We start from the raw sequence: 24,828 nt of genomic DNA on the forward strand, positions 1-24,828 counted from the left end.
AGCTTGCCATTGTGAAAATGTAATTCAACAATGCCAATAATGTTTTATAAGGAAATAATTCACGCTCTAGAATGCCCTTCAAGCCAATCAGAAACAAGTATTCAACAATGCTACTGTGTAATGTGTTATAACACACACACACACACACACACACACACACACACACACACACACACACACACACACACACACACACCACACACACACACACACACACACACACACACACACACACACACACACACACACACACACACACACACAGAGATGACAGTCGGCAAGGATGAAAGCCACTTTGCCTTGGATCAGTTGTATCTTCTATCAAAACAAGACATTGGAACTGTAGTTGCTCCAGTGAAATGAAGAGATGATCATAATACTTAAGTCTGCTCCTTATCTAGTGTCAGAGTAGTGTGTGTGTGTGTGTGTGTGTGTGTGGTTCACTATAGCAAAGACAATAAAACAGGGACTTTAATGACTTACTGCTGAAAAGCCATAGGAGGTTTTGTGGGTGGGGACAGACCTGAGTCAAATACAAGTAAAAATACAAATATATGAGCTGATGTGCTTGATTTAGTTTTCCCGGTACAATGGAACCAATGAAATGTCCCTGAAGTGCAAATTCCAAGCTAAATCAAGCGCATCTCAAAGACGTTCAAGTATCGTATTTATTACGTATTTGACCAAGTTCTACTGGGGAATATAGTGATTTGACATGACCCATTATACATTCGTGATTGCATACGTCATGGGGCTATCGGGCCAGGAGTTTTTCTGGGTCATAGCTCCCTATGTCTCGCCACGTATAGCTTGGGTCATTTCCATCGTCATGAACAATTTAGAAACCAACGGGAAGACTCAGTGGTCTAGGCCCAGGGTTAGCCAGGTTGATCTGCTCAAACAGGCCCAGGCAGGGAAGCCCAACCCAGGCCTGAGATCTGGGGTTGAGCTCATCTTTTCCATAGAACACCATACATGAGCCACAATACATGATGATATCACTTTTTTAGGAATATTTCATATGGCTCTTCTCTTCATTGGTTAGACACTGGGGCTGCATGCTCCGTGAATCTATATGGTCTATGACTGTAATCAAACCAAATGATCAGGCCCCTATTGTGTGAGTGTGTGTACGTGTGTGGGGAAGCGGGTGGTGGTGTGTGTGTGTGTGTGTGTGTGTGTGTGTGTGTGTGTGTGTGTGTGTGTGTGTGTGTGTGTGTGTGTGTGTGTGTGTGTGTGTGTGTGCGTGCGTGCGTGCGTGCGTGCGCGTGTGTGTGTGACGGGGACGGGACTCTACCGGCATTCCGTAGCTCATACACACACCACCCCAAACTGGCCTGGAATCCTAGGAACGCTTTCCCTATGGGTTTGGGTTACTGTACACATGCACGCACACACACACACAGACACACACAGACACACACACAGTACTACTTCCTATGTCCCTCACACGATAACAGTGGCCCGGTGAATAGTGGTCATCGAGTTGGGTAAGTCAGATATAACTTTATTGTAAAGGTGTGTGTGTGTGTGTGTGTGTGTGTGTGTGTGTGTGTGTGTGTGTGTGTGTGTGTGTGTGTGTGTGTGTGTGTGTGTGTGTGTGTGTGTGTGTGTGTGTGTGTGTGTGTGTGTGTGTGTGTGTGTGCCTTCTTATGCGCTTTTCCCTATGACGTGCCAGCCAGTAGCCCAGAAATAGTCTATAGCCATCTATAGGGCCATAATCCCGTGTCCACCCAGCTACACACACACTCTGTGTTTGGATCAAAGCAGAGGTTCGGGAGAGGATTTGCCCAGCCCTTAGAACTGCATTAGAGGGGGTTAGAGATGTAGAGCTGTAGTGAAGTCGTACGGATCAGGGTTGTATTCATTAGGTACGAAACAGAAGAAAACCGACTGCAACAGGGAGGGATCTACCTGAAGTTGTCCAATAAGAAATGCTCGCTTTCCTTTTCCGTCTCAAAAACCTTTGCTGCGATTTGAAATGTGTACACTAATGAATACAACCCAGTCCTCTCATACCTGTGACTGTATTTTCCACGTCCCTGTGTGGATCACACGTGGCCTCAGCTGTTATCTTTAGCCAGGGGTAAAGTTATCTAGCCTGTGTACAAATCTGTATCTGCTAAAACACTAGTTTGGCTTGACAATGACAGCAAGGAGTTGGCAAGAGCACAGGCAAATCTGGCACCAGACTTTAGGCAATACCTGACTGTGGTACTACAGGACCAGAGTTACCTGCCCATGTCATGCTATACATGCAAAATAGCTCCCAGGTACAATGGTTAGTTGAAGTATTCAACTGATTGATTGACAGACAGACAGAGATAGTATAATATCCTCGTCTGATAAGGCCAGTCCAGGAGGACAGACAGCCTGTAAATTGGCTTTATAACAATAGTTTGCCCTTTAACAATGTACTGTCAATTGAGTCTTTTGGCCAAGTGTACATTACACTCACAGAGGTTCACATTATGTCTACATAAAGTGTTGTAACGATGTGCAAATTGTTCAATATAAAAAAAGGGGAAAATAAATCAACATAAATATGGGTTGTATTTAGAATGGTGTTTGTTCTTCACTGGTTGCCCTTTTCTTGTGGCAACAGGTCACAAATATTGCTGCTGTGATGGCACACCGGTATTTCACCCAGTAGATATAGGAGTTTATCAAAATTGGATTTGTTTTCGAATTCTTTGTGTGTCTGTGTAATCTGTAAGGGAAATATGTGTCTCTAATATGGTCATACATTTGGCAGGAAGTTAGGAAGTGCAGCTCAGTTTCCATCTCATTTTGGGGGCAGTGTGCACATAGCCTGTCTCCTCTCTCTATAGCAAGGCTATGCTCACTGAGTCTGTACATAGTCAAAGCTTTCCTTAATTTTGTGTCAGTCACAGTGGTCATTTAACATCTCTTTTCTGCATTTTGTTAATTAGCGGGTACTGGCCTAATTCTGCTCTGCATGCATTATTTGGTGTTTTACGAGTCTCAATTTGCTGTTTGTCACATTTTGTGAATTCTTGGTTGGTGAGCAGACCTCAGACCTTAGACCATGAAGGGCAATGAGTTCTATAAGTGATTCAAGTATTTTTAGCCAGATCCTAAATGGTATGTCAAATTTTATGTTCCTTTGGATGGCGTGGAAGGCCCTTCTTGCCTTGTCTCTCAGATTGTTCACAGCTTTGTGGAAGTTAGGCCGAGGTATGTATAGTTTTTTGTGTGTTCCAGGACAACGGTGTCTAGATGGAATTTGTATTTGTGGTCCTGGCAACTGGACCTTTTTTGTAACAGCATTATTTTTGTCTTACTGAGATTTACTGTCAGGGCCCAGGTCTGACATAATCTGTTATGAAGATCTATCTAGGTGTTGCTGTAGACCCTTCTTGGTTGGAGATAGAAACACCAGATCATCAGCAAACAGTAGACATTTGACTTCAGATTCTAGTAGGGTGAGGCTGGGTGCTGCAGACTGTTCTAGTGCCCTCGCCAATTCGTTGAAGAGGGTGGGGCTCAAGCTGCATCCCTGTCTCACCCCACAGCCCTGTGGGAAGAAATGTGTGTGTTTTTTGCCAATTTTAACCGCACACTTGTTGTTTGTGTACATGGATTTTATGTTGTATGTTTTTCCCCCAACATCGCTTTCCATCAATTGGTATAGCAGAATTGAGTCAAGCTTTTTTGAAATCAACAAAGAAAGAGAAGACGTTGCCCTTGTTTTGGTTTGTTTGTTTGTCAGTTAGGGTGTGCAGGGTGAATACGTGGTCTGCCATACGATAATTTGGTAAAAAGTCAATTTGACATTTGCTCAGTACATTGTTTTCACTGAGGAAATGTACGAGTCTGCTGTTAATGATAATGCAGAGGATTTTCCCAAGGTTGCTGTTGACACATATTCCAAGGTAGTTATTGGGGTCAAATTTGTCTCCACTTTTGTTGATTGGAGTGATCAGTCCTAGCTTCCAAATATTGGGGAAGATGCCAAAACTGAGGATGATGTTAAAGAGTTTTAGTATAGCCAAATGGAATTTGTGGTCTGTATATTTTATTATTTAATTTAGGATACCATCAACACCACAGGCCTTTTTGGGTTGAAAGGTTTGTATTTTGTCCTGTAGTTCATTCATGGTAATTGGAGAATCCAGTGGGTTCTGGTAGTCTTTAATAGTTGATTCTAAGATGTGTATTTGATGATGTATATGTTTTTGCTGTTTGTTATTTATTGTAGAACCAAAAAGATTGGAGAGGTGGTTTATCCATACATCTCCATTTTGGATTGATAACTCTTCGTTCTGTTGTTTGTTTATTGTGTTGCAATTTTCCAAGAAGTGGTTTGATTCTAGGGATTCTTCAATTACATTGAGTTGATTTCTGACGTGCTGTTCCTTCTTTTTCTGTAGTGTATTTCTGTATTGTTTTAGTGATTCACCATAGTGAAGGCGTAGACTCAGGTTTTCTGGGTCTCTATGTTTTTGATTGGATAGGTTTCTCAATTTCTTTCTTAGGTTTTTGCATTCTTCATCAAACCATTTGTCATTGTTGTTCATTTTGTTAGGTTGTCTGCTTGACATTTTAGATTTGATAGGGAAGCTGAGAGGTCAGATATACTGTTTAGGTGTTCTACTGCCAAGTTAAACCTTCACTATTAAAGTGAAACGTTTTGTCCAGGATTTTGTCTAAAAGGGATTGAATTTGTTGTTGCCTAATTGTTTTTTGGTAGGTTTCCAAACTTCATTCCTTCCATCTATAGCATTTCTTAATATTACTCAGTTCCTTTGGCTTTGATGCCCCTCATGATTGAGTATTGCTCTGTTCAAGTAGACTGTGATTTTGCTGTGATCTGATAGGGGTGTCAGTGGGCTAACTGTGAACACTCTCAGAGACTCTAGGTTGAGGTCATTGATAAAGTAGTCTACAGTACTACTGCCAGGGGATGAGCTGTAGGTGTACCTACCATAGGAGTCCCCTCGAAGCCTACCATTGACTATGTACAGACCCAGTGTGTGACAGAGCTACAGGCCTTGTGACCCGTTTTTGTTATTTGTTTTGTCATAGTTGTGTCTAGGGGGGGGGGCATATTTGAGAGGTAATATTGTCACCTCCAGGCAGGTGTTTGCCCCCCTGTGTGCTAACAGTGTCAGGTTCTTGTCCAGTTCTGGCATTTAGGTCACCACAGACTAGTACATGTCCCTGGACCTGTGTCTGTCTCTCTCTCTCTCTCTCGCTCTCTCGCTCTCTCTCTCTCTCGCTCTCTCTCTCTCTCTCTCTCCATAGCCTCTATCCTAGTAGCAGTTTGCTGTGCTGGTATAGTGCTACTTGGGTGTCATGTAGCTGTGGTTATGATTCTAGATTTCCTATCTGGTATCAAATGTCCATCTCCTGCTTATCTTGGGGAGTGAGTGTGTGCGTGTGCATGTACGATCGTGTACGTGCATGTGTTTATGCCAATGTATGTGTGTGCGCCAATGTATGTGTGTGTGTGTGTGTGTGTGTGTGTGTATGCTTGGCTGATGTAGTGTGTGAAACACTAGAACTGGGCTCCCCTGTGCACTTACAGTAGCTGAGTTACAGTGCACACACACACACACACACACACACACACACACACACACACACACACACACACACACGCAGACACACACACAGAGGCCTGGAGCAGACAGTTAGACAGGTGGTCCAACCACAACAGGTATTTAGTGACACCCCACCCACACATGCCCCATCTGCCCCCTCTTGGCCCCGGCTGCCTCCGCTAACCTCAGCTATACGCAGGCTGATCACTAGAAATAGACTCACATTTCAGACGTTTGAAAAGGTCCTGAGAACATCGATGTATGCCTTCCTCCACGCTCACCCCCCAAAATGAAAAAACAATTGCCCAGAACTGATGCAAGCTCTTAATGCTCAGAAGCACACTGCTCTGACCACTAGACCACCACAGTTCACAATGCAGTAGCAAGCCGGGAGAATACTTGATGATTCTTGATGGAAACAGTGCATTGTTTTTAGTTATTAGTCCTAACCCATTTCAGTTGTTTCTATTTTAACCCTGTATCCACAGAATGAATGTGTCAAAAATCCATTTAACGTCGAATTTTGAAGTGAAACTATGAGATCTTGTTGCTATATTTGGGCTCCTGAGTGGCGCAGTGGTCTAAGGAATGGCATCTCGGTGCTTGAGGCATCACTAGACCCTGGTTCAATTCCAGTCTGTATCACAACTGGCTGTGTTTGGGAGTCCCATAGGGTGGTGCCCAGTGGTGCCCAGTGTTGTCCAGGTTAGGGTTTTGCTGGGGTAGGCCTTCATTCTAAATAAGAATTTGTTCATAACTGACTTGCCTAGTTAAATAAATAGAACATGTCCCCTCCTTGGCATGGGGGTGGAAGAGGCTGATGGAGGGGGAGGGGGAGGGGGGGTAAGGGCTTGAGAGGGTGTGATCTGCTCCTATAATCTCTGCTTTAGTCCTTTAACTCCTCTCCTGTGCGCGCACACACACACACACACACACACACACACACACACACACACACACACACACACACACACACACACACACACACACACACACACACACACACACACACACTCTGATGGGTCTCACCTGTTGCATCATGCCAATGCTGCCACCTGCTGGTAAGTTAGTAGAAACAGCCAGAAAAGCGGTGTGTGGTGAAGTTGCCTCTTTATGCTGATCTTGGGTCAGTTTAGCATTTTTGGTTAGGATTGGGGGAGGAGAAGCTGATCCCAGATCTGTCATGGTAACCTCACCCCAGAACCAGTGGTTTTCCATTCACTTTCATTAGACAAAGCAGGAGAAAAACTATCCGTAAACCCAGCCCACTTCCTAAAGCTCATCTGTCTATGTGACACACTGGCAATCGTTTTCATTTCCTCCCTCTGTTCCTCTCCTCCTCTGAGTCCAGCCCTCCCATCCATCCCTCTTTCTCTCCCACCCTGTTATAATGAGGATGAAGCCTGTGCGTGAGCACTAGTGAGTGTGTGCACGTGCATGTGTTTTAGAGTGTTTATATGTGTGTATGTGGTTGCCTGCACAGTATGTGGTCCTGTCTGTTTATGAACATATGGGATGCGGGTGAGGAAGCTATAATGACAGCAAACGAGGAGTTAGGAGAGGGTGAAGATGTGGTTTTGGGGACGTCGTCTTTCCCTACATAGCTTTTCCCAGGAGTGTGTGTGGTCTGTAGGCTGTTGGCTCATGCTCCACTGGTATGGTCGTGTAGCTGGTGGCTTTCACAGTGAGTTGGACAGTACACACCCAGAACCACAGGAGGTTGGTGGCACCTTTATTGGGAAGGACGGGCTCATAGTAATGGCTGGAGTGGAATGAGTGGAGTGGTATCAAATACACTCCAGGAAGTGTCTTCCTGCTACTTCTGCTAATGGGGATCCAAATGTATTTTTTATTTTATTTAACATTTATTTAACTAGGCAAGTCAATTAAGAACAAATTCTTATTTACAATGACGGCCTACCGAAAGGCAAAAGGTGTCCTGCAGGGACGGGGGCCTGGGATTAAAATAAATAAATAAATACTATATATATATATATATATATATATATATATATATATATATATATATAGGACAAAACACACATCACAACAAGAGAGACAAGACAACACTACATAAAGAGAGACCTAAGACAACAACATAGCAAGGCAGCAACACATGACAACACAGCATGGTAGCAACGCAACATAACATGGTAGCAGCACAAAACGTGGTACAAACATTATTGGGCACAGACAACAGCACAAAGAGCAAGAAGTTAGAGACAACAGTACATCACACAAAGCAGCCACAACTGTCAGTAAGAGTGTCCATGATTGAGTCTTTGAATGAAGAGATTGAGATAAAACTGTCCAGTTTGAGTGTTTGTTGCAGCTCGTTCCATTCGCTAGCTGGCCCAGATGGTTTTTTGGGGTCAAGTTTAAGGAGCTCCTTTAGCACCTCGGTCTCAGTGACCACCTGCAGGGAGAAACTTTGTAGCAGGGCAGGTGAAAAACAGGGAGAAGCATCGGATATAGTCGCATTCGAAGGGGTGGGAGATGAGGAAATGTTGGACGGGCAAGGAGGCATGGCTGAGTCAAATAGGAATCCTGACTTAATGAAGTAGTGATTAAAGAGCTCAGCCACGTGCTTCTTGTCAGTAACAACCACATCATCAACGTTAAGGGACATGGGCAGCTGTGAAGAGCAGGTTTTATTCTCCAGGTCTTTAACCGTTTTCCAGAACTTCTTGGGGTTAGACCCAAAGAGAGAGAACTGCTCCTTAAAGTAACTAACTTTGGCCTTCCAGATAGCCTGAGTGCACTTATTTCTCTTTTGCCTGAACGATAGCCAGTCAGCATGAGTATGCGTGTGCCGAGCCTTTCGCCAAATGCAATTCTTGAGGTGGAGTAACTCTGCAATATCACTGTCGAACAAGGGGCTGAACCTGTTTTTAATGATCATTTTCTTTATGGGGGCGTTTGTTAACAATACCACTGAAGGTCCAAGCGTCTTCGACAGAGGGGGATCAAGCTGATTCTATACCATTTTACAGAGGCCAGTCCATGAAGGAAACAATTCCTCATTAAAGTTTTTTAGCAAGCGTCTATGACAAATCAGGACAGGTCATTTCACTGAGCAGCCATTAGGAACACAGGCTGTAAAACAGTGATCACTAAGGTCATTACAGAAAACACCAGACTGATACCAATCAGGATTTTTTGTGAGGATAACATCGAGGAGAGTAGCCTTTTCTGGGTGTTTGGAGTCATTGCTTGTGGGATTGGTAATAATCTGAGAAAGATTTAGGGAGTCCAATTGCTTTAGGACTTGGTCAGGTGGTTTAAGCATGTCCCAGTTTAGGTCATCTAGCAGGACAAATTCAGACTTGGTATAAGGGACCAGGAGAGAGATTAGGGCAGGTAGGGTACAGGCCGGTGCTGACGGAGGACGATAGCACCCAGCAACAGTCAACAAAGAGCTATTTGAAAGTTTAATGCTTAAAACCAGCAAATCAAACTGTTTGGGGACAGACTTGGTGGAGACAACCAAGCACTGAAGGTGATCCTTGGTAAAGATTACCACTCCCCCATCTTTGGAAGATCTGTCTTGCCGAAAACGATTATAACCAGGAAGGTTAACATCAGTATTCAAAACACTCTACCTTAACCACGTCTCAGTAATGACCAACACGTCTGGATTGGAGCTGTGAACCCACACTTTCAATTGATCCATTTTAGGTAATGAGCTTCTAGTGTTTAACGTGCAGAAAACCCAGGCTTTTACGGGAGCAGAAATCAGTGAAGCAGATATCAGAGCACAAGTCAGAATTGGGGCTAGCAGCAGTAGATGGGCCAGGGTGTACATGCACATTTCCAGATATCATCAACAGTAATACAATCAAGGCACGGCAGTGCTGATTTATGACATCTGAATGTGCATCAGATGGCAACAAGATCATATTGTACAGCAATTTCATCAGGTAACATGAATATAAAGCTGGCGAGAGGTGTTTAGAATGGGATAGGAGGCCAAAAGTCAGTGTAACCAATAGAGAGTCAGAGTCCTGAGTGTGGGAACAAACATACTCTGTCCCACGGTTGGGTAAAGAAAGTTTGTAGTCAACAAAGCATGCAGGAGTCATGAGGCAAATATCAAAGTAGCAAAATATATATATTTTTTTAGATATAACTACTTGAGGCTAGCCGTTGTAAGTTCAGAGTCACTCGCCCCAACAGTGCGTGTGGGCTGTAGGCGAGCGAAAGCTCGGGAGAGAGGGGGGAGTGTGGTAGAGGTACCTGAACCAGACAGGGGGAGACAGGCCAGGGCAGACGGTGAACAGATCAACAGGTGGAATCCAAGCAGCAGTGCAGCAGGCAACGGGAGTAGGTGTCACACCCACTTGGGAGAAGCTTTTATTTCTGGAGGCAGATATCTTGTAGAAAATGCCAGTGAATGGTCTTTGAACAGCAGGAGGGGGCTTCAAAACGAACATGTGGTTTCCATGTGTTTGATGCCATTCCTTTCGCTCCGGCCTCCCCTCAGCAGCCTCCTGTGACCCAGACACACAGACCAGTATGTACGTCAGTGGAGGCTGGTGGGAAGAGCTATAGGAGGATGAGCTCATTGTAATGGCTGGAATGGAATAAAGGGAACGGAGTCAAACGTGGTTTCCATATGTTTGATACCGTTCCATCTTTTCCATTCCAGCCATTACAATGAGCCTGTCCTCCTATAGCTTCTCCAACTAGCCTCCTCTGATGTACTTCCACACCCAGCAAATGGTAAACGCTACAGCACATTGACACAATGCCTGTGTTATATCTACTCACCACCAGAGGGCATCAGTGTACTAGAATTACACCAGGCTTCATACAGTCTTCAACCTACTGTGTCTTGACAATGGCTTTATTCTCACCACTCTGTGAGTTATGCTCTTAAAGTAGGTATGATGGAATGATCCATACTGTCTAGGGATGTTACAATCCTTTAGTCCTGTCAGTACATGTGTTAGTGTGCAACCTTTGAGGGACAGGATATGTGTTTATTTTTATTTAACCTTTATTTAACTAGGCAAGTCAGCTAAGAACAAATTCTTATTTTCAATGACGGCCTAGGAACAGTGGGTTAACTGCCTTGTTCAGGGGCAGAACGACAGATTTGTACCTTGTCAGCTCAGGGATTCAATCTAGCAACCTGGCAGTTACTGGCCCAAAGCTCTAACCACTAGGCTACCTGCCGCCCCAATATGAGGACACTACAGTGAGGGAAAAAAGTATTTGATCCCCTGCTGATTTTGTACGTTTGCCAACTGACAAAGAAATTATCAGTCTATAATTTTAATGGTAGGTTTATTTGAACAGTGAGAGACAGAATAACAACAAAAAAATCCAGAAAAACACGTCAAAAATGTTATAAAATGATTTGCATTTTCATGAGGGAAATAAGTATTTGACCCCTCTGCAAAACATGACTTAGTACTTGGTGGCAAAACCCTTGTTGGCAATCACAAAGTTCAGACGTTTCTTGTAGTTGGCCACCAGGTTTGCACACATCTCAGGAGGGATTTTGTCCCACTCCTCTTTGCAGATCTTCTCCAAGTCATTAAGGTTTCAAGGCTGACGTTTGGCAACTCGAACCTTCAGCTCCCTCCACAGATTTTCTCTGGGATTAAGGTCTGGAGACTGGCTAGGCCACTCCAGGACCTTAATGTGATTCTTCTTGAGCCACTCCTTTGTTGCCTTGGCCATGTGTTTTGGGTCATTGTCATGCTGGAATACCCATCCACGACCCATTTTCAATGCCCTGGCTGAGGGAAGGAGGTTCTCACCCAAGATTTGACGGTACATGGACCCGTCCATCGTCCCTTTGATGCAGTGAAGTTGTCCTGTCCCCTTAGCAGAAAAACACCCCCAAAGCATAATGTTTCCACCTCCATGTTTGATGGTGGGGATGGTGTTCTTGGGGTCATAGGCAGCATTCCTCCTCCTCCAAACACGGCGAGTTGAGTTGATGCCAAAGTGCTCCATTTTGGTCTCATCTGACCACAACATTTTCACCCAGTTGTCCTCTGAATCATTCAGCTGTTCATTGGCAAACTTCAGACATGTATATGTGCTTTCTTGAGCAGGGGGACCTTGCGGGCACTGCAGGATTTCAGTCCTTCACAGCGTAGTGTGTTACCAATTGTTTTCTTGGTGACAATGGGCCCAGCTGCCTTGAGATCATTGACAAGATCCTCCCGTGTAGTTCTGGGCTGATTCCTCGCCGTTCTCATGATCATTGCAACTCCACGAGGTGAGATCTTGCATGGAGCCCCAGGCCGAGGGAGATTGACAGTTATTTTGTGTTTCTTCCATTTGCGAATAATCGCACCAACTGTTGTCACCTTCTCACCAAGCTGCTTGGCGATGGTCTTGTAGCCCATTCCAGCCTTGTGTAGGTCTACAGTCTTGTCCCTGACATCCTTGGAGAGCTCTTTGGTCTTGGCCATGGTGGAGAGTTTGGAATCTGATTGATTGATTGCTTCTGTGGACAGGTGTCTTTTATACAGGTAACACGCTGAGATTAGGAGCACTCCTTTTATGAGTGTGCTCCTAATCTCAGCTCGTTACCTGTATAAAAGACACCTGGGAGCCAGAAATCTTTCTTATTGAGAGGGGGTCAAATACTTATTTCCCTCATTAAAATGCAAATCAATTTATAACATTTTTGACATGCGTTTTTCTGGATTTTTTTGTTGTTATTCTGTCTCTCACTGTTCAAATAAACCTACCATTAAAATTATAGACTGATCATTTCTTTGTCAGTGGGCAAACGTACAAAATCAGCAGGGGATCAAATACTTGTTTCCCTCACTGTATACTCTGAAAAAACGGTGCTATCTAGAACCTAAAATGGTTCTTCGGCTGTCCCCCATAGGAGAACCCTTTGAAGAACGCTTTTTGGTTCCCGGTAGAACCCTCTACCTGAAAACCCTCCTTTTTCCTAAGATTGTACTGAAATGATTGTTTTCTTATACCTCTGTCTCTTATAACCTCTAACAAGAGAGTGATTTATTCCATCATGTTAACAAGGTGGGCATGACTAATGTTCAGCCACTTAAGAAGTGACTCTGCTGCTGCTGCTGCTTGGGACAAATAAAGTATCCTCTTGATCCCAGGCTCATTTGGGGAGAGGCAATGAGAGGTTATCTGGCTTCTCTACCAAACAGAGGGAGTGTGGGTGTGTGTGTGTGTGTGTATGTGTGTACATTATTGTATTGTCATTACTCTGTGTAAAGTCATTAGAGTTACCTGGTTGGGGTGTGATTATTCTTTCTCTCTTTTGTGCTACCTGCTGTGAGTTTGTGTGCTGCAGTCATTTTTCTGTTTAATAGAGAGAGAGAAAGAAAACGATTGAAAGAGAGAACTGAAATCTGTCTCCGTGGCTGCTATTCTGTTCTGCTCTGTACTGGGCTGAGGTGGAGTGAATGTCAACAGTAACCCACAGTTAACCGGAGTGAGCTATTGCCAAGGCGAGATGGAGCCAGCCCTAATAACCACACTGTACCATAACAGAGGCAGAACCTCCTCTCCTCTCTCTCCCTCCCCAATCTCCCTCCTACCCTCGCTCCCTCCATTTTTCTCCTTACGTCTCCCTCCCTCTCTCCCTCCCCCACTCTGGCACTAGCAGGGTTGACCGACTCACTTTCTCTGCCCCTCCTTGGATGGATTAGTGTGGTTGAGTCATAATGGGACAGAAGTTAGGATTTCCGTCTATCCCTAGTCTCAGTCTGTCAGTCTGTCTGTCGGTATGGGTGGATTACAGAGAGGAAGAATAGCAACCATCTAATACACTTGTATTACCTCCTAAAGCCTAATGACTGTGTGTGTGTGTGTGTGTGTGTGTGTGTGTGTGTGTGTGTGTGTGTGTGTGTGTGTGTGTGTGTGTGTGTGTGTGTGTGTGTGTGTGTGTGTGTGTGTGTGTGTGTGTGTGTGTGTGTGTGGTTTCATTGTCCTATAAAAGGATCCTCGTTTCTGTCATGTCACCCCCAGGGCATCTCATCACTCATTACTATGATAGATGAGGGGTGTAAGGCAAGCCAGGGGCAGCGCACACACACACACACACCGCCCATTCCTCCCTAGGGGACCTTTCCAAGCCTTTAATGAGACCACATAGGGCAATGAGTCAGACATTTAACCTAGAATAAGTTTAAAGCACAGTCAAGGCATTATGGAATAGAAATAGAATATATAGAACAACCAATTCGAGTCATTTTAATTCTATAGCATTAGGGTCCCTGGTTACTCTCCCACATACTCATAGGTTCACAGGCCAGTGGCTTTTGAAAGAGACTATCACTCTAGACTTTCAATGTGTATCCAGTAGGAGGCTGTATTACCTTGTTAGAACCACAGGGGGGCAGTGTGGGAGCAGACTTTTTTTTAACCTTTATTTAACTCGGCAAGTTTAAGAAAAAAGGATTTTACAATGACGGTCTACCCCAGCCAAACCCGGAAGACGCTGGGCCAATTGTGTGCCCCCCTATGGGACTCCCAATCACAGCCGGTTGTGATACAGCCCAGGATTGAACCAGGGTCTGTAATGACACTGCTAGCACTAAGATGCAGTGCCTTAGACCGCTGCGCCACTCAGGAGCCCCAGACTAGCTCCTATTTCCCCACTGTGGTACCAGAAAGGAAAATAAAGCTTGTTCACACAATCGTAAAGTACTCTACATTACATGCACGCGCACGCACACACAAACACACACACCTCTTACCCTACAAACCTGTTGCAAGGAGTACGTCACTTACACCAAATTAATTTAGCTCTTTCCAGTGGTGGAAAGTGGTGGATAAATCGATACTTGTTCATTAGCCTGGAGTACACTCTTAGAAAAAAGGTGCCATACAACCTTAACGGGTTCTTCGGGTGTCCCCATAGGAAAACCTTTTGAAGAACCCTTTTGGGTTCCATGTGGAACCCTTTCTACAGAGGATTCCACATGGAACCCACAAGGGTTCTACCTGGAACCAAAAAGGGTTCACCTATGGGGACAGCCAAAGAACCCTTTTGGAACCCTATTTTGAAGTGGTGTAGTGGTGAAAGGAAACATATTCAAATCAAATCAAATGTTATTTGTCACATGCGCCGAATACATCAGGTGAAATACTTATTTCCCTCATTAAAATGCAAATCATTTCATAACATTTTTTACATGCGTTTTCTTGATTTTTTTGTTGTTATTCTATCTCTCACTGTTCAAATAAACCGACTATTAAAATTATAGACTGATAATTTCTTTGTAAGAGGGGAAACATACAAAATCAGCAGGGGATCAAATACTTTTTCCCCCCACTGTATATATCAACGAATTGGCGAGGGCACTAGAACAGTCTGCAGCACCCAGCCTCACCCTACTAGAATCTGAAGTCAAATGTCTACTGTTTGCTGATGACCTGGTGCTTCTGTCCCCAACCAAGGAGGGCCTGGAGGGCCTACAGCAGCACCTAGATCTTTTGCACAGATTATGTCAGACCTGGGCCCTGCCGGTAAATCTCAGTAAGACAAAAATAATGGTGTTCCAAAAAGGGTTCAGTTGTCAGGACCACAAATACAAATTCCATCTAGACACTGTTGCCCTAGAGCACACAAAAAACTATACATACACAATCGTTTCAAAAGTTTGGGGTCACTTAGAAATGTCCTTGTTTTAAAAAAAAAAAAAACATTTTCGTCCATTAAAAGAACATAAAATTGATCAGAAATACAGTGTAGACATTGATAATGTTGTAAATGACTGTTGTAGCTGGAAATGGCTGATTTTTAATGGAATATCTACATAGGCGTACAGAGGCCCATTATCAGCAACCATCACTCCTGTGTTCCAATGGCATGTTGTGTTAGCTAATCCAAGGTAATCATTTTAAAAGGCTAACTGATCAACTGGCAGCTTCGTTAAATAGTACCCAGAAAACACCAGTCTCAATGTCAATAGTGAAGAGGCGACTCCAGGATGCTAACCTTCTAGGCAGAGTTCCCCTGTCCAGTATCTGTGTTCTTTTGCCCATCTTAATCCTTTATTTTTATTGGCCAGTCTGAGATTTGGCTTTTTCTTTGCAACTCTGCCTAGAAGGCCAGCATCCCGGAGTCGCCTCTTCACTATTGACGTTGAGACTGGTGTTTTGCGGGTACTATTTAATGAAGCTGCCAGTTGAGGACTTGTGAGGCATCTGTTTCTCAAACTAGACAGTCTAATGTACTTGTCCTCTTGCTCAGTTGTGCACCGGGGCCTCCCACTCATATTTCTATTCTGGTTAGCGCCAGTTTGCGCTGTTCTATGAAGGGAGTAGTACACAGCGTTGTACGAGATTTTCAATTTCTTGGCAATTTCTCGCATGGAATAGCCTTAATTTCTCAGAACAAGAATATACTGATGAGTTTCAGAAGAAAGTTCTTTGTTTCTGGCCATTTTGAGCCTGTAATCCTACCCACAAATACTGATGCTCCAGATACTCAACTAGTCTAAAGAAGGCCCGTTTTATTGCTTCTTTAATCAGAACAACAGTTTTCAACTGTGCTAACATAATTGCAAAAGGGTTTTCAAATGATCAATTAGCCTTTTAAAATGATGAACTTGGATTAGCTAACACAACGTGCCATTGGAACACAGGAGTGATGGTTGCTGATAATGGGCATCTGTATGCCTATGTAGATATTCCATAAAAAAAACTGCAGTTTCCAGCTACAACAGTCATTTACAACATTAACAATGTTTACAATGTATTGCTGATCAATCTGTTGTTATTTTAATAGACATAACATTTGCTTTTCTTTCAAAAACAGGGACATTTCTATGTGACCCCAAACTTTTGAATGATAGTGTACCTCGGCCTAAACATCAGCGCCACAGGTAACTTCCACAAAGCTGTGAATGAACTGAGAGACAAGGCAACAAGGGCCTTCTATGCCATCAAAAGGAACATAAAATTCGACATGCCAATTAGGATCTGGTTAAACATACTTGAATCAGTTATAGAACCCATTGCCCTTTATGGTTGTGAGGTCTGGGGTCCGCTCACCAACCAAGAATTTACAAAATGGGACAAATACCAAATTGAGACTCTGCATGCAGAATTCTGTTCACAAGCACAAACAGACCCCACAGAGCCCCATGTCAGCAACACAATTAGACACAACCAAATAATGAGAAAACAAAAAGATAAATACTTGACACATTGGAAAGAATTAACAAAAAAACAGAGCAAACTAGAATGCTATTTGCAACTAAACAGAGAGTACACAGTGGCAGAATACCTGACTACTTTGACTGACCCAAAGTTAAGGAAAGCTTTGACTATGTACAGACTCAGCGAGCATAGCCTTGCTATTGAGAAAGGCCGCCATAGGCAGTCTCAAGAGAAGACAGACTATGTGCAAAATGAGATGGAGACTGAGCTGCACTTCCTAACTTCCTGCCAAATGTATGACCATATTAGAGACACATATTTCCCTCAGATTACACAGATCCACAAAGAATTTAAAAATAAAATGTTGTTCTACTGGGGGAAATACCACAGTGTGCCGTCACAGCATCAATATTTGTGACCTGTTGCCACAAGAAAAGGGCAACCAGTGAAGAACAAACACCATTGTAAATACAACCCATATTTATGTTTATTTATTTTCCCTTTTGTACTTAAACTATTTGCACATCATTACAACACTGCATATAGTCATAATATGACATTTGAAATGTCTTTATTCTTTTGGAACTTCTGTGAGTGTAATGTTTACTGTTAACTTGTATTGTTTATTTCACTTTTGTTTATTATCTACTTAATTTGCTTTGGCAATGTTAACATATGTTTCCCATGCCAATAAAGCCTTTACATTGAAATTGAAATTGAATTTAGAGAAAGTAAGAGAGAGAGAGAGGGAGAACGAGAGAGAGAGAGGGAGAGCGAGAGAGGGAGAGAGAGAGAGAGAAAAAGAGAGAGAGAGGGAAAGAGAGAGAAAAGAGAGAGAGAAAGAGAGAGAGAGAGAAAGAGAGAGAGAGCGAGAGAGAGAGAGAGAGGGAGAGAGAGAGAGAGAAAGAGAGAGAGAGAGAGAAAGGGGGAAAGAGTGTAGCCCACAGAGAATGTGTTAATTGGCATTAATGATGAGAGCTGAGCTATAGCAGACACATCTAGCATGCGGAGAGAGAGAGAGGGAGGGAAAGAGAGAGATAAATAAAAGGAAAGAATTACAGGTGTATATAATAGGACTAATTGCAGGTTATCAGACTTGATATAGAGACAAGGTAATTACAGCCTCAGAAAAAGGTGTGTGTTCATAATTATTTGTGATTAATCAGTCATTAATCTCTCTGGCTGTATTTTTTAAAATCTATTTCTTGGTTGGTTCCCTTCTCTCCTTGTCTCTCTCCGTCTCTCTTTCCATCTCTCCTCCCTCACTCCCTTTACCACACAGCCGTAACCACATGGGACATGTACCACTGCCACCAGAAGTCTCAGGAATTCCTCCTTGTCCCAGCAGCCTTTGGGGGCATGTAAAGTCAGCATGCCATCTTTCTACCCATGAGTCCACACTCTCCATCACTCCCCATGCCCCACCCTCTTACCCCGTCTGCCTCTCGTCTCCTACGTCTACCTTCATCTCTCCTTATCTCTCCTTGTCTTTCCTCTTCTCACCCCATTTAGCTCAACCCTACCCCTCCCTGCTGAAATTGGAGGCAGACGTTAGGCCCTGGGAGAGCTGCAACGGTGTGTTTGGAACATTTGAAACTGGTTCAACAATTGTCTCACCTCCTACCCCTTCCTGCTTTCCCATTGAACTATTTAGCAAATCTAATCAGCATTATAGAACTGTCCTGTACCCTTTAGTACTGCTGCTGGCCACTGTCCCTGTGGGGCTGAAGTCAGTCTACCCGGTGACTGATGAGTCAGAGATAGAGACAGCCCGGGACACAGCAGACATGTCATGTTATCACTCCAGACAAGAACAGAATCCCCGGACAGAATGACGACAAGCTCCTAACACTGTATCCTCAGGAGAACTGACGGCCTCAATGCGATAGCTCCTAATCCTGATGTCAGATATCATTGGAATGTTACCTGACGTTGTAGGAACGTTCACTGTTTGCTGGGATCTATGCTGTTACCCTGCTACGTAGCAGTACTGTTACATGTCTCTCAGCTGGATCACATTTTATTTGATTATTATCTATGCTCGTATTATCTCTATTATCAGCTATTACAGGAGTCTTCGGTGATGTACAGTAAGCTAGGGGCCATCCTCATTACATAGGGTTCTTGCTATACTTGCGTTGTCATACTGTATTCTCTTGTAGAGGACTGTCTGGGGGTCAGGGTAGTTCTTGTTGATGATTGGATGGTATTGGTTATAACTACAGTGCCTGGAATGTTGCCTGATCTGGTCAACCTCTCTCCCACCCCCTCGACCCCCTCAACTCACACCCCCATGTCCACAGGGTCCACCTGACTACAGTTACACTTCTTTTGTCCCACAGCTTTTCTCTGCAGCTTCTGTCTCTGTCTCCTGGCTGGGTTATGTGTTTCACCTGGGGCTAGGCACCTGTGCTGGCTTGGTTCTGTACTTCTCACGGGGAGCAAGGGTCCTCTTGAAATATAATGCCAGGGTGGCCCTGTCTAGTTGAGTGAGTAGCAGTGCTAGGCTAGCTAGAGGCTGGGTGCTAGGCTAGCTAGAGGCTAGGTTCTGTACTTCTCACGGGGAGCAAGGGTCCTCTTGAAATATAATGCCAGGGTGGCCCTGTCTAGTTGAGTGAGTAGCAGTGCTAGGCTAGCTAGAGGCTGGGTGCTAGGCTAGCTAGAGGCTGGGTGCTAGGCTAGCTAGAGGCTGGGTGCTAGGCTAGCTAGAGGCTGGGTGCTAGGCTAGCTAGAGGCTAGGTTCTAGGCTAGCTAGAGGATGGGTGTTAGTCTAGCTAGAGACTAGGTTCTAGGCTAGCTAGAGGCTGGGTGCTAGTAGGTGCTATGCTAGCTGGAGGCTAGGTGCTAGGCTAGCATCACCATTGGCCATTTGGCTTTAGAAGACACATTTTCTGTTTGGGTCAATTTTAGGTTCCATTTTCAGTGACATCCATCCATCACTACATTCCTCCATTCCTTTGTCATCCCTCTTGCCCCCTCATTGCCATTATACATCACGAATGGGTGCGGCAGGTAGCCTAGCCGTTAAGAGCATTAGGCCAGTAACCGTAAGGTCACTGGTTGAAATCGACAAGCTGTATCCCATAGGGCGGCGCACAATTGGCCCAGCATCGTCCGGGTTTGGCCAGTGGTAGGCCGTCATTGTAAATACGAATTTGTTCTTAACTGGCTTGCCTAGTTAAATAAAGGTTCAAAAAAATGTAATAAAATAAAGAAATAAAAATCCCTGAGCCGATGAATTGCTCCTTTAAGCATCTGCTAATTGACTCCAATGTAAAGGGGAAAGTAAGAATGAGATAGGGAATAGCTAGACATGGGTGTATTTCTTCATATCGTCACAGTGCAACCCACTCACAGTATAAACATCACTTTAAACCTAGATCGCCATTGAAGCGTTAGGCCTAAGTTATGTGGTGCCGTGGAAACAGCCTACAATTTTTGTTTGTTTGTTTGTATGTTTATGTGTTGGACGTGGTCGTGGTGGTCATGCTAGCTGTTGGCTGACCGGAGCGTATCTGATTGGCCGATAGAAACAGATTAAAGCTGAACTCGGCCCACTCTCAGCCAATAGACCGTGGTCTAGCGGAGATCGTCGCCACTGCACACAGCATGCCGGAACTTGCTCTATCCCCCATTTCATCCAGTCTCAAGTGTTTGTTTGTTTGTTTCCAGCTAAAGCGCTAGAGTCATTGAGTGGAATTAAGCTTTGCTTGTGCATTGTTGTCAATTGGCCTTACACTGCTGCTGCTGCTATCACAGAATCTACATTATAGCAGCCAAAACCCTGATAGGGCATGTGGTGTTGAAATTCTTTGAACCCGACCCTGGTCCAACCCAAGTCCCGCCACAGCCCAGCTTTGGTATGGAGCTCCACGAAAACTCTGGGTTCAGCCCAAGATCTAACACATGTTAGTGATGAGGGCTAGGATTCTGTGGGTCCATCCCAGCCCCTCTTCGGTATGCTTTAGGCCTCTTTGACCCAACGTAGCCCCAGAGAGAGACTAGGAGAGAGAGCAGAATGAGAGAGAGAGAGGGAGAGAGAGAGAGAGAGAGAGAGCACCTTGTTCAGGCTCGCCTACGCATGACCTCTGGCAGCTCTCCCTCTTCTCCTTCCCCCTCTCCTTCCCCACCTCTCTCCTCTATTAAACGTCCCAGAACACTTTAACTGGAACAGTGGGGTCTTTGAAGTACTCACATTCTAAGCTGTATTGTCATTATAAGTGCATGTGTTTGTGTACGGGATTTGGCATTTTTTTAAATATTTGACTGAGTGCGTCTGAAAGAGTGTGTGTGTGTGTGTGTGTGTGTGTGTGTGTGTGTGTGTGTGTGTGTGTGGACTGTATGCGTGTGTGTATGTGTGTGTTTACTGTGTTATTACAGGCCAGTCTGGGGATCTTTGTTTATTAAATACTTGTCTGAGTGTCTCTTCACCATTAGTGACTAACTTCATTTGTTTAATGGAAGTCGCTGTGAGTGTGGTTCAGTTATCAGTGTGTGAGAACAGTGTGGCCTTTCCTAAACAAAGACTTCATTTCAGACCAGAGTATTTCAACATGTCCAACCTCCTCATAAACCCTTATAAGCTCTCTCTCTCTCTCTCTCTCTCTCTCTCTCTCTCTCTCTCTCTCTCTCTCTCTCTCTCTCTCTCTCTCTTTCTTTCTCAGTCTTTCCCTCTCCTCTCCATCTCTCTCACTCAGGACTTCTAAACCCATGTATTCCTCTGGGCTCCTTAAAATCTTAATAGTCATATATCATAGTGACCAGAGTTTAGTGCTGTGGCGAGTGCCAGAGGAGAATGGAGAAGAATTGTGTGTGTGTGTGTTTAAATGGGGACATGGTCAACAACACTCCACACTCGTTTTCAACAACCCTCCACACTCATTTTCAACAACCCTCCACACTCATTTTCAACAACTCTCCACACTCGTTGCCAGGGTGACAGTAAGAGTTGACAGGCGTCATCTACTAGGAAGTAGACCCAAACAACGCTAAAGGAACCCTCCATTTCAAGACCTCAGTGCCCTTCAGTGTTTCAGCGTTTTTTCCTCCCTCCATGTTGTGTGTGTGTGTGTGTGTTGTGTGTGTGTGTGTGTGTGTGTGTGTGTGTGTGTGTGTGTGTGTGTGTGTGTGTGCGCCCCAGGTTCCGCGAAGCCACATTTCACTCTTTCCTCCAGCCATGGCCTCTGGGTCTCCCTGTTAGCTTATAGACTTTACAGCAGCGCCATCATTAGTGAAATGTGTGTGTGGTGGTAGTGCGTGTGGGTGAATGTCTTGGCCTGAGGCTATAGCTTGACGCTTACACGGCTCAGTAGTTGAGAGGTCCAGGGGCAGGGTATGGCCAGAAAGACATCATTAGTGAGTGGTGTGTGTGTGTGTGTGTGTGTGTGTGTGTGTGTGTGTGTGTGTGTGTGTGTGTGTGTGTGTGTGTGTGTGTGTGTGTGTGTGTGTGTGTGTGTGTGTGTGTGTGTGTGTGTGTGTGTGTGTGTGTGTGTGTGTGGACGTTACGGTTAGATCAATAAGGCCTTTAAGTCTGTATGCAAATATAGTCTATGATACAGCACACACACACACACACACACACACACACACACACACACACACACACACACACACACACACACACACACACACACACTTACTCCACCCAACCGTTGTCCACTGAGATTGTTTTGTTGCGTTTAGCAAGCCTAATTGAATTGGAGACGTGTGTTAGCTAATCGAGATGGAGAGCTTTAGAGTGTCAAACTTGTGTGTGTGTATGCGCGTGTTCCTGTGTTCGTGGTGAAATGCAAGAGGGGTGAATGGGAAAAGAAGGAGGGAGGAAGGGGGAGAGGAGCTAAATCAAATTGTTTGCTCAATTAGATGTGTCAATGGCCTGAACCGTCTGACCTCACAAACATGATCACAAGCCGCCCACGCACGCACGCACGCAAGCACACACACACACACACACTGATTCTCTCATACAATTGCCCATTCACGCTCTGACATACATAAAGGCATCTCCCTCTCTTCACTAGTACTGTAATACTCAGTTATATAAACTATAGCTGGCAGATGTTGAGATGAATCTGATGGACTGGCCATGTAATATACTGTAGAAGATAAGATGAGATAAGATAGGACTTTATGTGAACTTATCTTTAATTATGTTTTTTTGTCCATTGAAGACCATTCAAAAAGCCTACAAAAGTTTAAAAACTATAAGGCTGAGGGGCAGTCACTCCTGGTAACTTTCACGCCGTGACCCAACTCTGCCATATGATATTCAGTTTCAAGCCCTGAATTCACACACACACGCGCCACACACACACACACACACACACACACACACACACACACACACACACACACACACACACACACACACACACACACACACACACACACACACACACACACACACACACACACATACATCCCATCCCATCACTCTCATTGATACCCTATTCTACACTCTAAAATATTCCTGTTAACTTAGCTTTCTCTATCAGAATACAACCCTGTCAATACTCCCACCCCCTCCCCAGCCAATACTCCCACCCCCTCACCCAACCAAGTCATAGCCCAGCCTGACACTCTCTTTACCTTTCAACCCAAGCAATGGAAAGGCATTTGTCTTTTCAATTCATAATTGATGTCAGGGGAAGTAGGGATAAGTCAGACAGGCTTCAGGACCTGCAGGTGCAATTAGAGAGAGAGACAGAGGGGGAGGAGAGAGCGATGCAAGGAGAGGGTAACAGAGGGGGAGAGAAAGCGAGAGAGAGAGTTAGAGCATTAGCAATGCAAACCACTCTGAGGAGAGATGAAGAGAAGAGAGAGGTGGCGCTAGGGGAGGTTTAATACTTCTATTGCGACTCGGTGAAGTGCTGTTCCATCTAGAGGAAGAGGAGGTATAGATACACTTTAACAAGACGTCACAGATCACAAACCAGCCATAATTCAGTTCACCGTGATAATAGGCTTTTATTTTGGAGTACATCTTAGGTGAACTCACCCATACTCTATACACACAACCGGAACTTGAAGAAAAACATCATTTGATTTGATGCCAGCACATATGGGAGATTCTCTACCCAAACCCCCATAACCCTGTTAAGTTGTTTTGGATCGCTCCACCTGCAGCCTGCTGAATCGCAGCCATGAGGAGACACACACACACACACACACACACACACACACACACACACACACACACACACACACACACACACACACACACACACACACACACACACACACACACACACACACACACACACACACACACACACACACACACACACACACACAGCACTTCCAGTACCTCTCCTTCAGTCGTCAAAAGAGCAAAGAACTGCTCATACAGGACAGTACCAGCACCTCTCCTGTAATGTATAGTGATTTAGGATGGGCTTCTCTGAGAAGGCAGGGTTGCTGACAATGTGCTGGACAAACTGTCCTCATCACTTTGAGTGGATCCAAAGTGCTTTTGTTCTACTTTAGATTTTAAAACAGACTTGAAGGGCTAAGCTGGAGAATGTCATGAATAATATAGCGGAGACATGATCATTTATTCTACAGTGTTATGCACTTTGAATGTTTGGGTTTTGATGCATATTGAATGAGGGTTGGATGTTTGTAGACATATAATCCCAATTGTAATGTGATGCAATGTCGCTGTTTTTATTGCACACGTTCAACAAGCGAACGATCAATTAAGTCCCTCTCTCTTTCTCTCTCTCTCCCTCTCCCTCTGTCCCCTCCATCCTCTCTCTCCCTCTCTCTCGCTCTCTCTCTCTCTCTCCAGTTATACAGGCAGAGTGGTCGGGAACGGTCTCCAGGCCCAGAAGCAGAACCCAGAGGTCAAAGTTCGCAGCCCAAACCCCGAACTGGCCGTGGTGAAGGAGAGGCTGGAGCGCTTCAACCAGGTAGGCCCTCCCTCCAGCCTCACGCCGTTACCACGGTTCCACTAACACACTGCCGAGCTAGCTATAGTCACATACAGCACAAACAGATCTGGGACCAGGTAGGCCCTCCCTCCAGCCTCACGCCGTTACCACGGTTCCACTAACACACTGCCGAGCTAGCTATAGTCACATACAGCACAAACAGATCTGGGACCAGGTAGGCCCTCCCTCCAGCCTCACGCCGTTACCACGGTTCC

At 44.6% G+C, this 24,828-nt stretch overlaps 1 protein-coding gene across 2 annotated transcripts in view; it reads left to right on the forward strand.

Moving 5' to 3' along the window:
* LOC106568853 (glypican-5) overlaps positions 1 to 24,828 on the forward strand; it is a 203,903-nt gene that overhangs the window by 92,516 nt on the left and 86,559 nt on the right. For both annotated transcript variants that reach the window (XM_082960825.1, XM_082960826.1), the window contains one exon: positions 24,472 to 24,592. In XM_082960825.1, coding sequence (XP_082816951.1) covers positions 24,472 to 24,592 — 121 coding nt within the window. The remainder of the gene's footprint in view (positions 1 to 24,471; positions 24,593 to 24,828) is intronic.

The sequence above is a fragment of the Salmo salar genome, chromosome 14 (assembly GCF_965601325.2).
Source record: "Salmo salar chromosome 14, fSalSal1, whole genome shotgun sequence".
NCBI classification, from domain to species: Eukaryota; Metazoa; Chordata; class Actinopteri; order Salmoniformes; family Salmonidae; genus Salmo; species Salmo salar.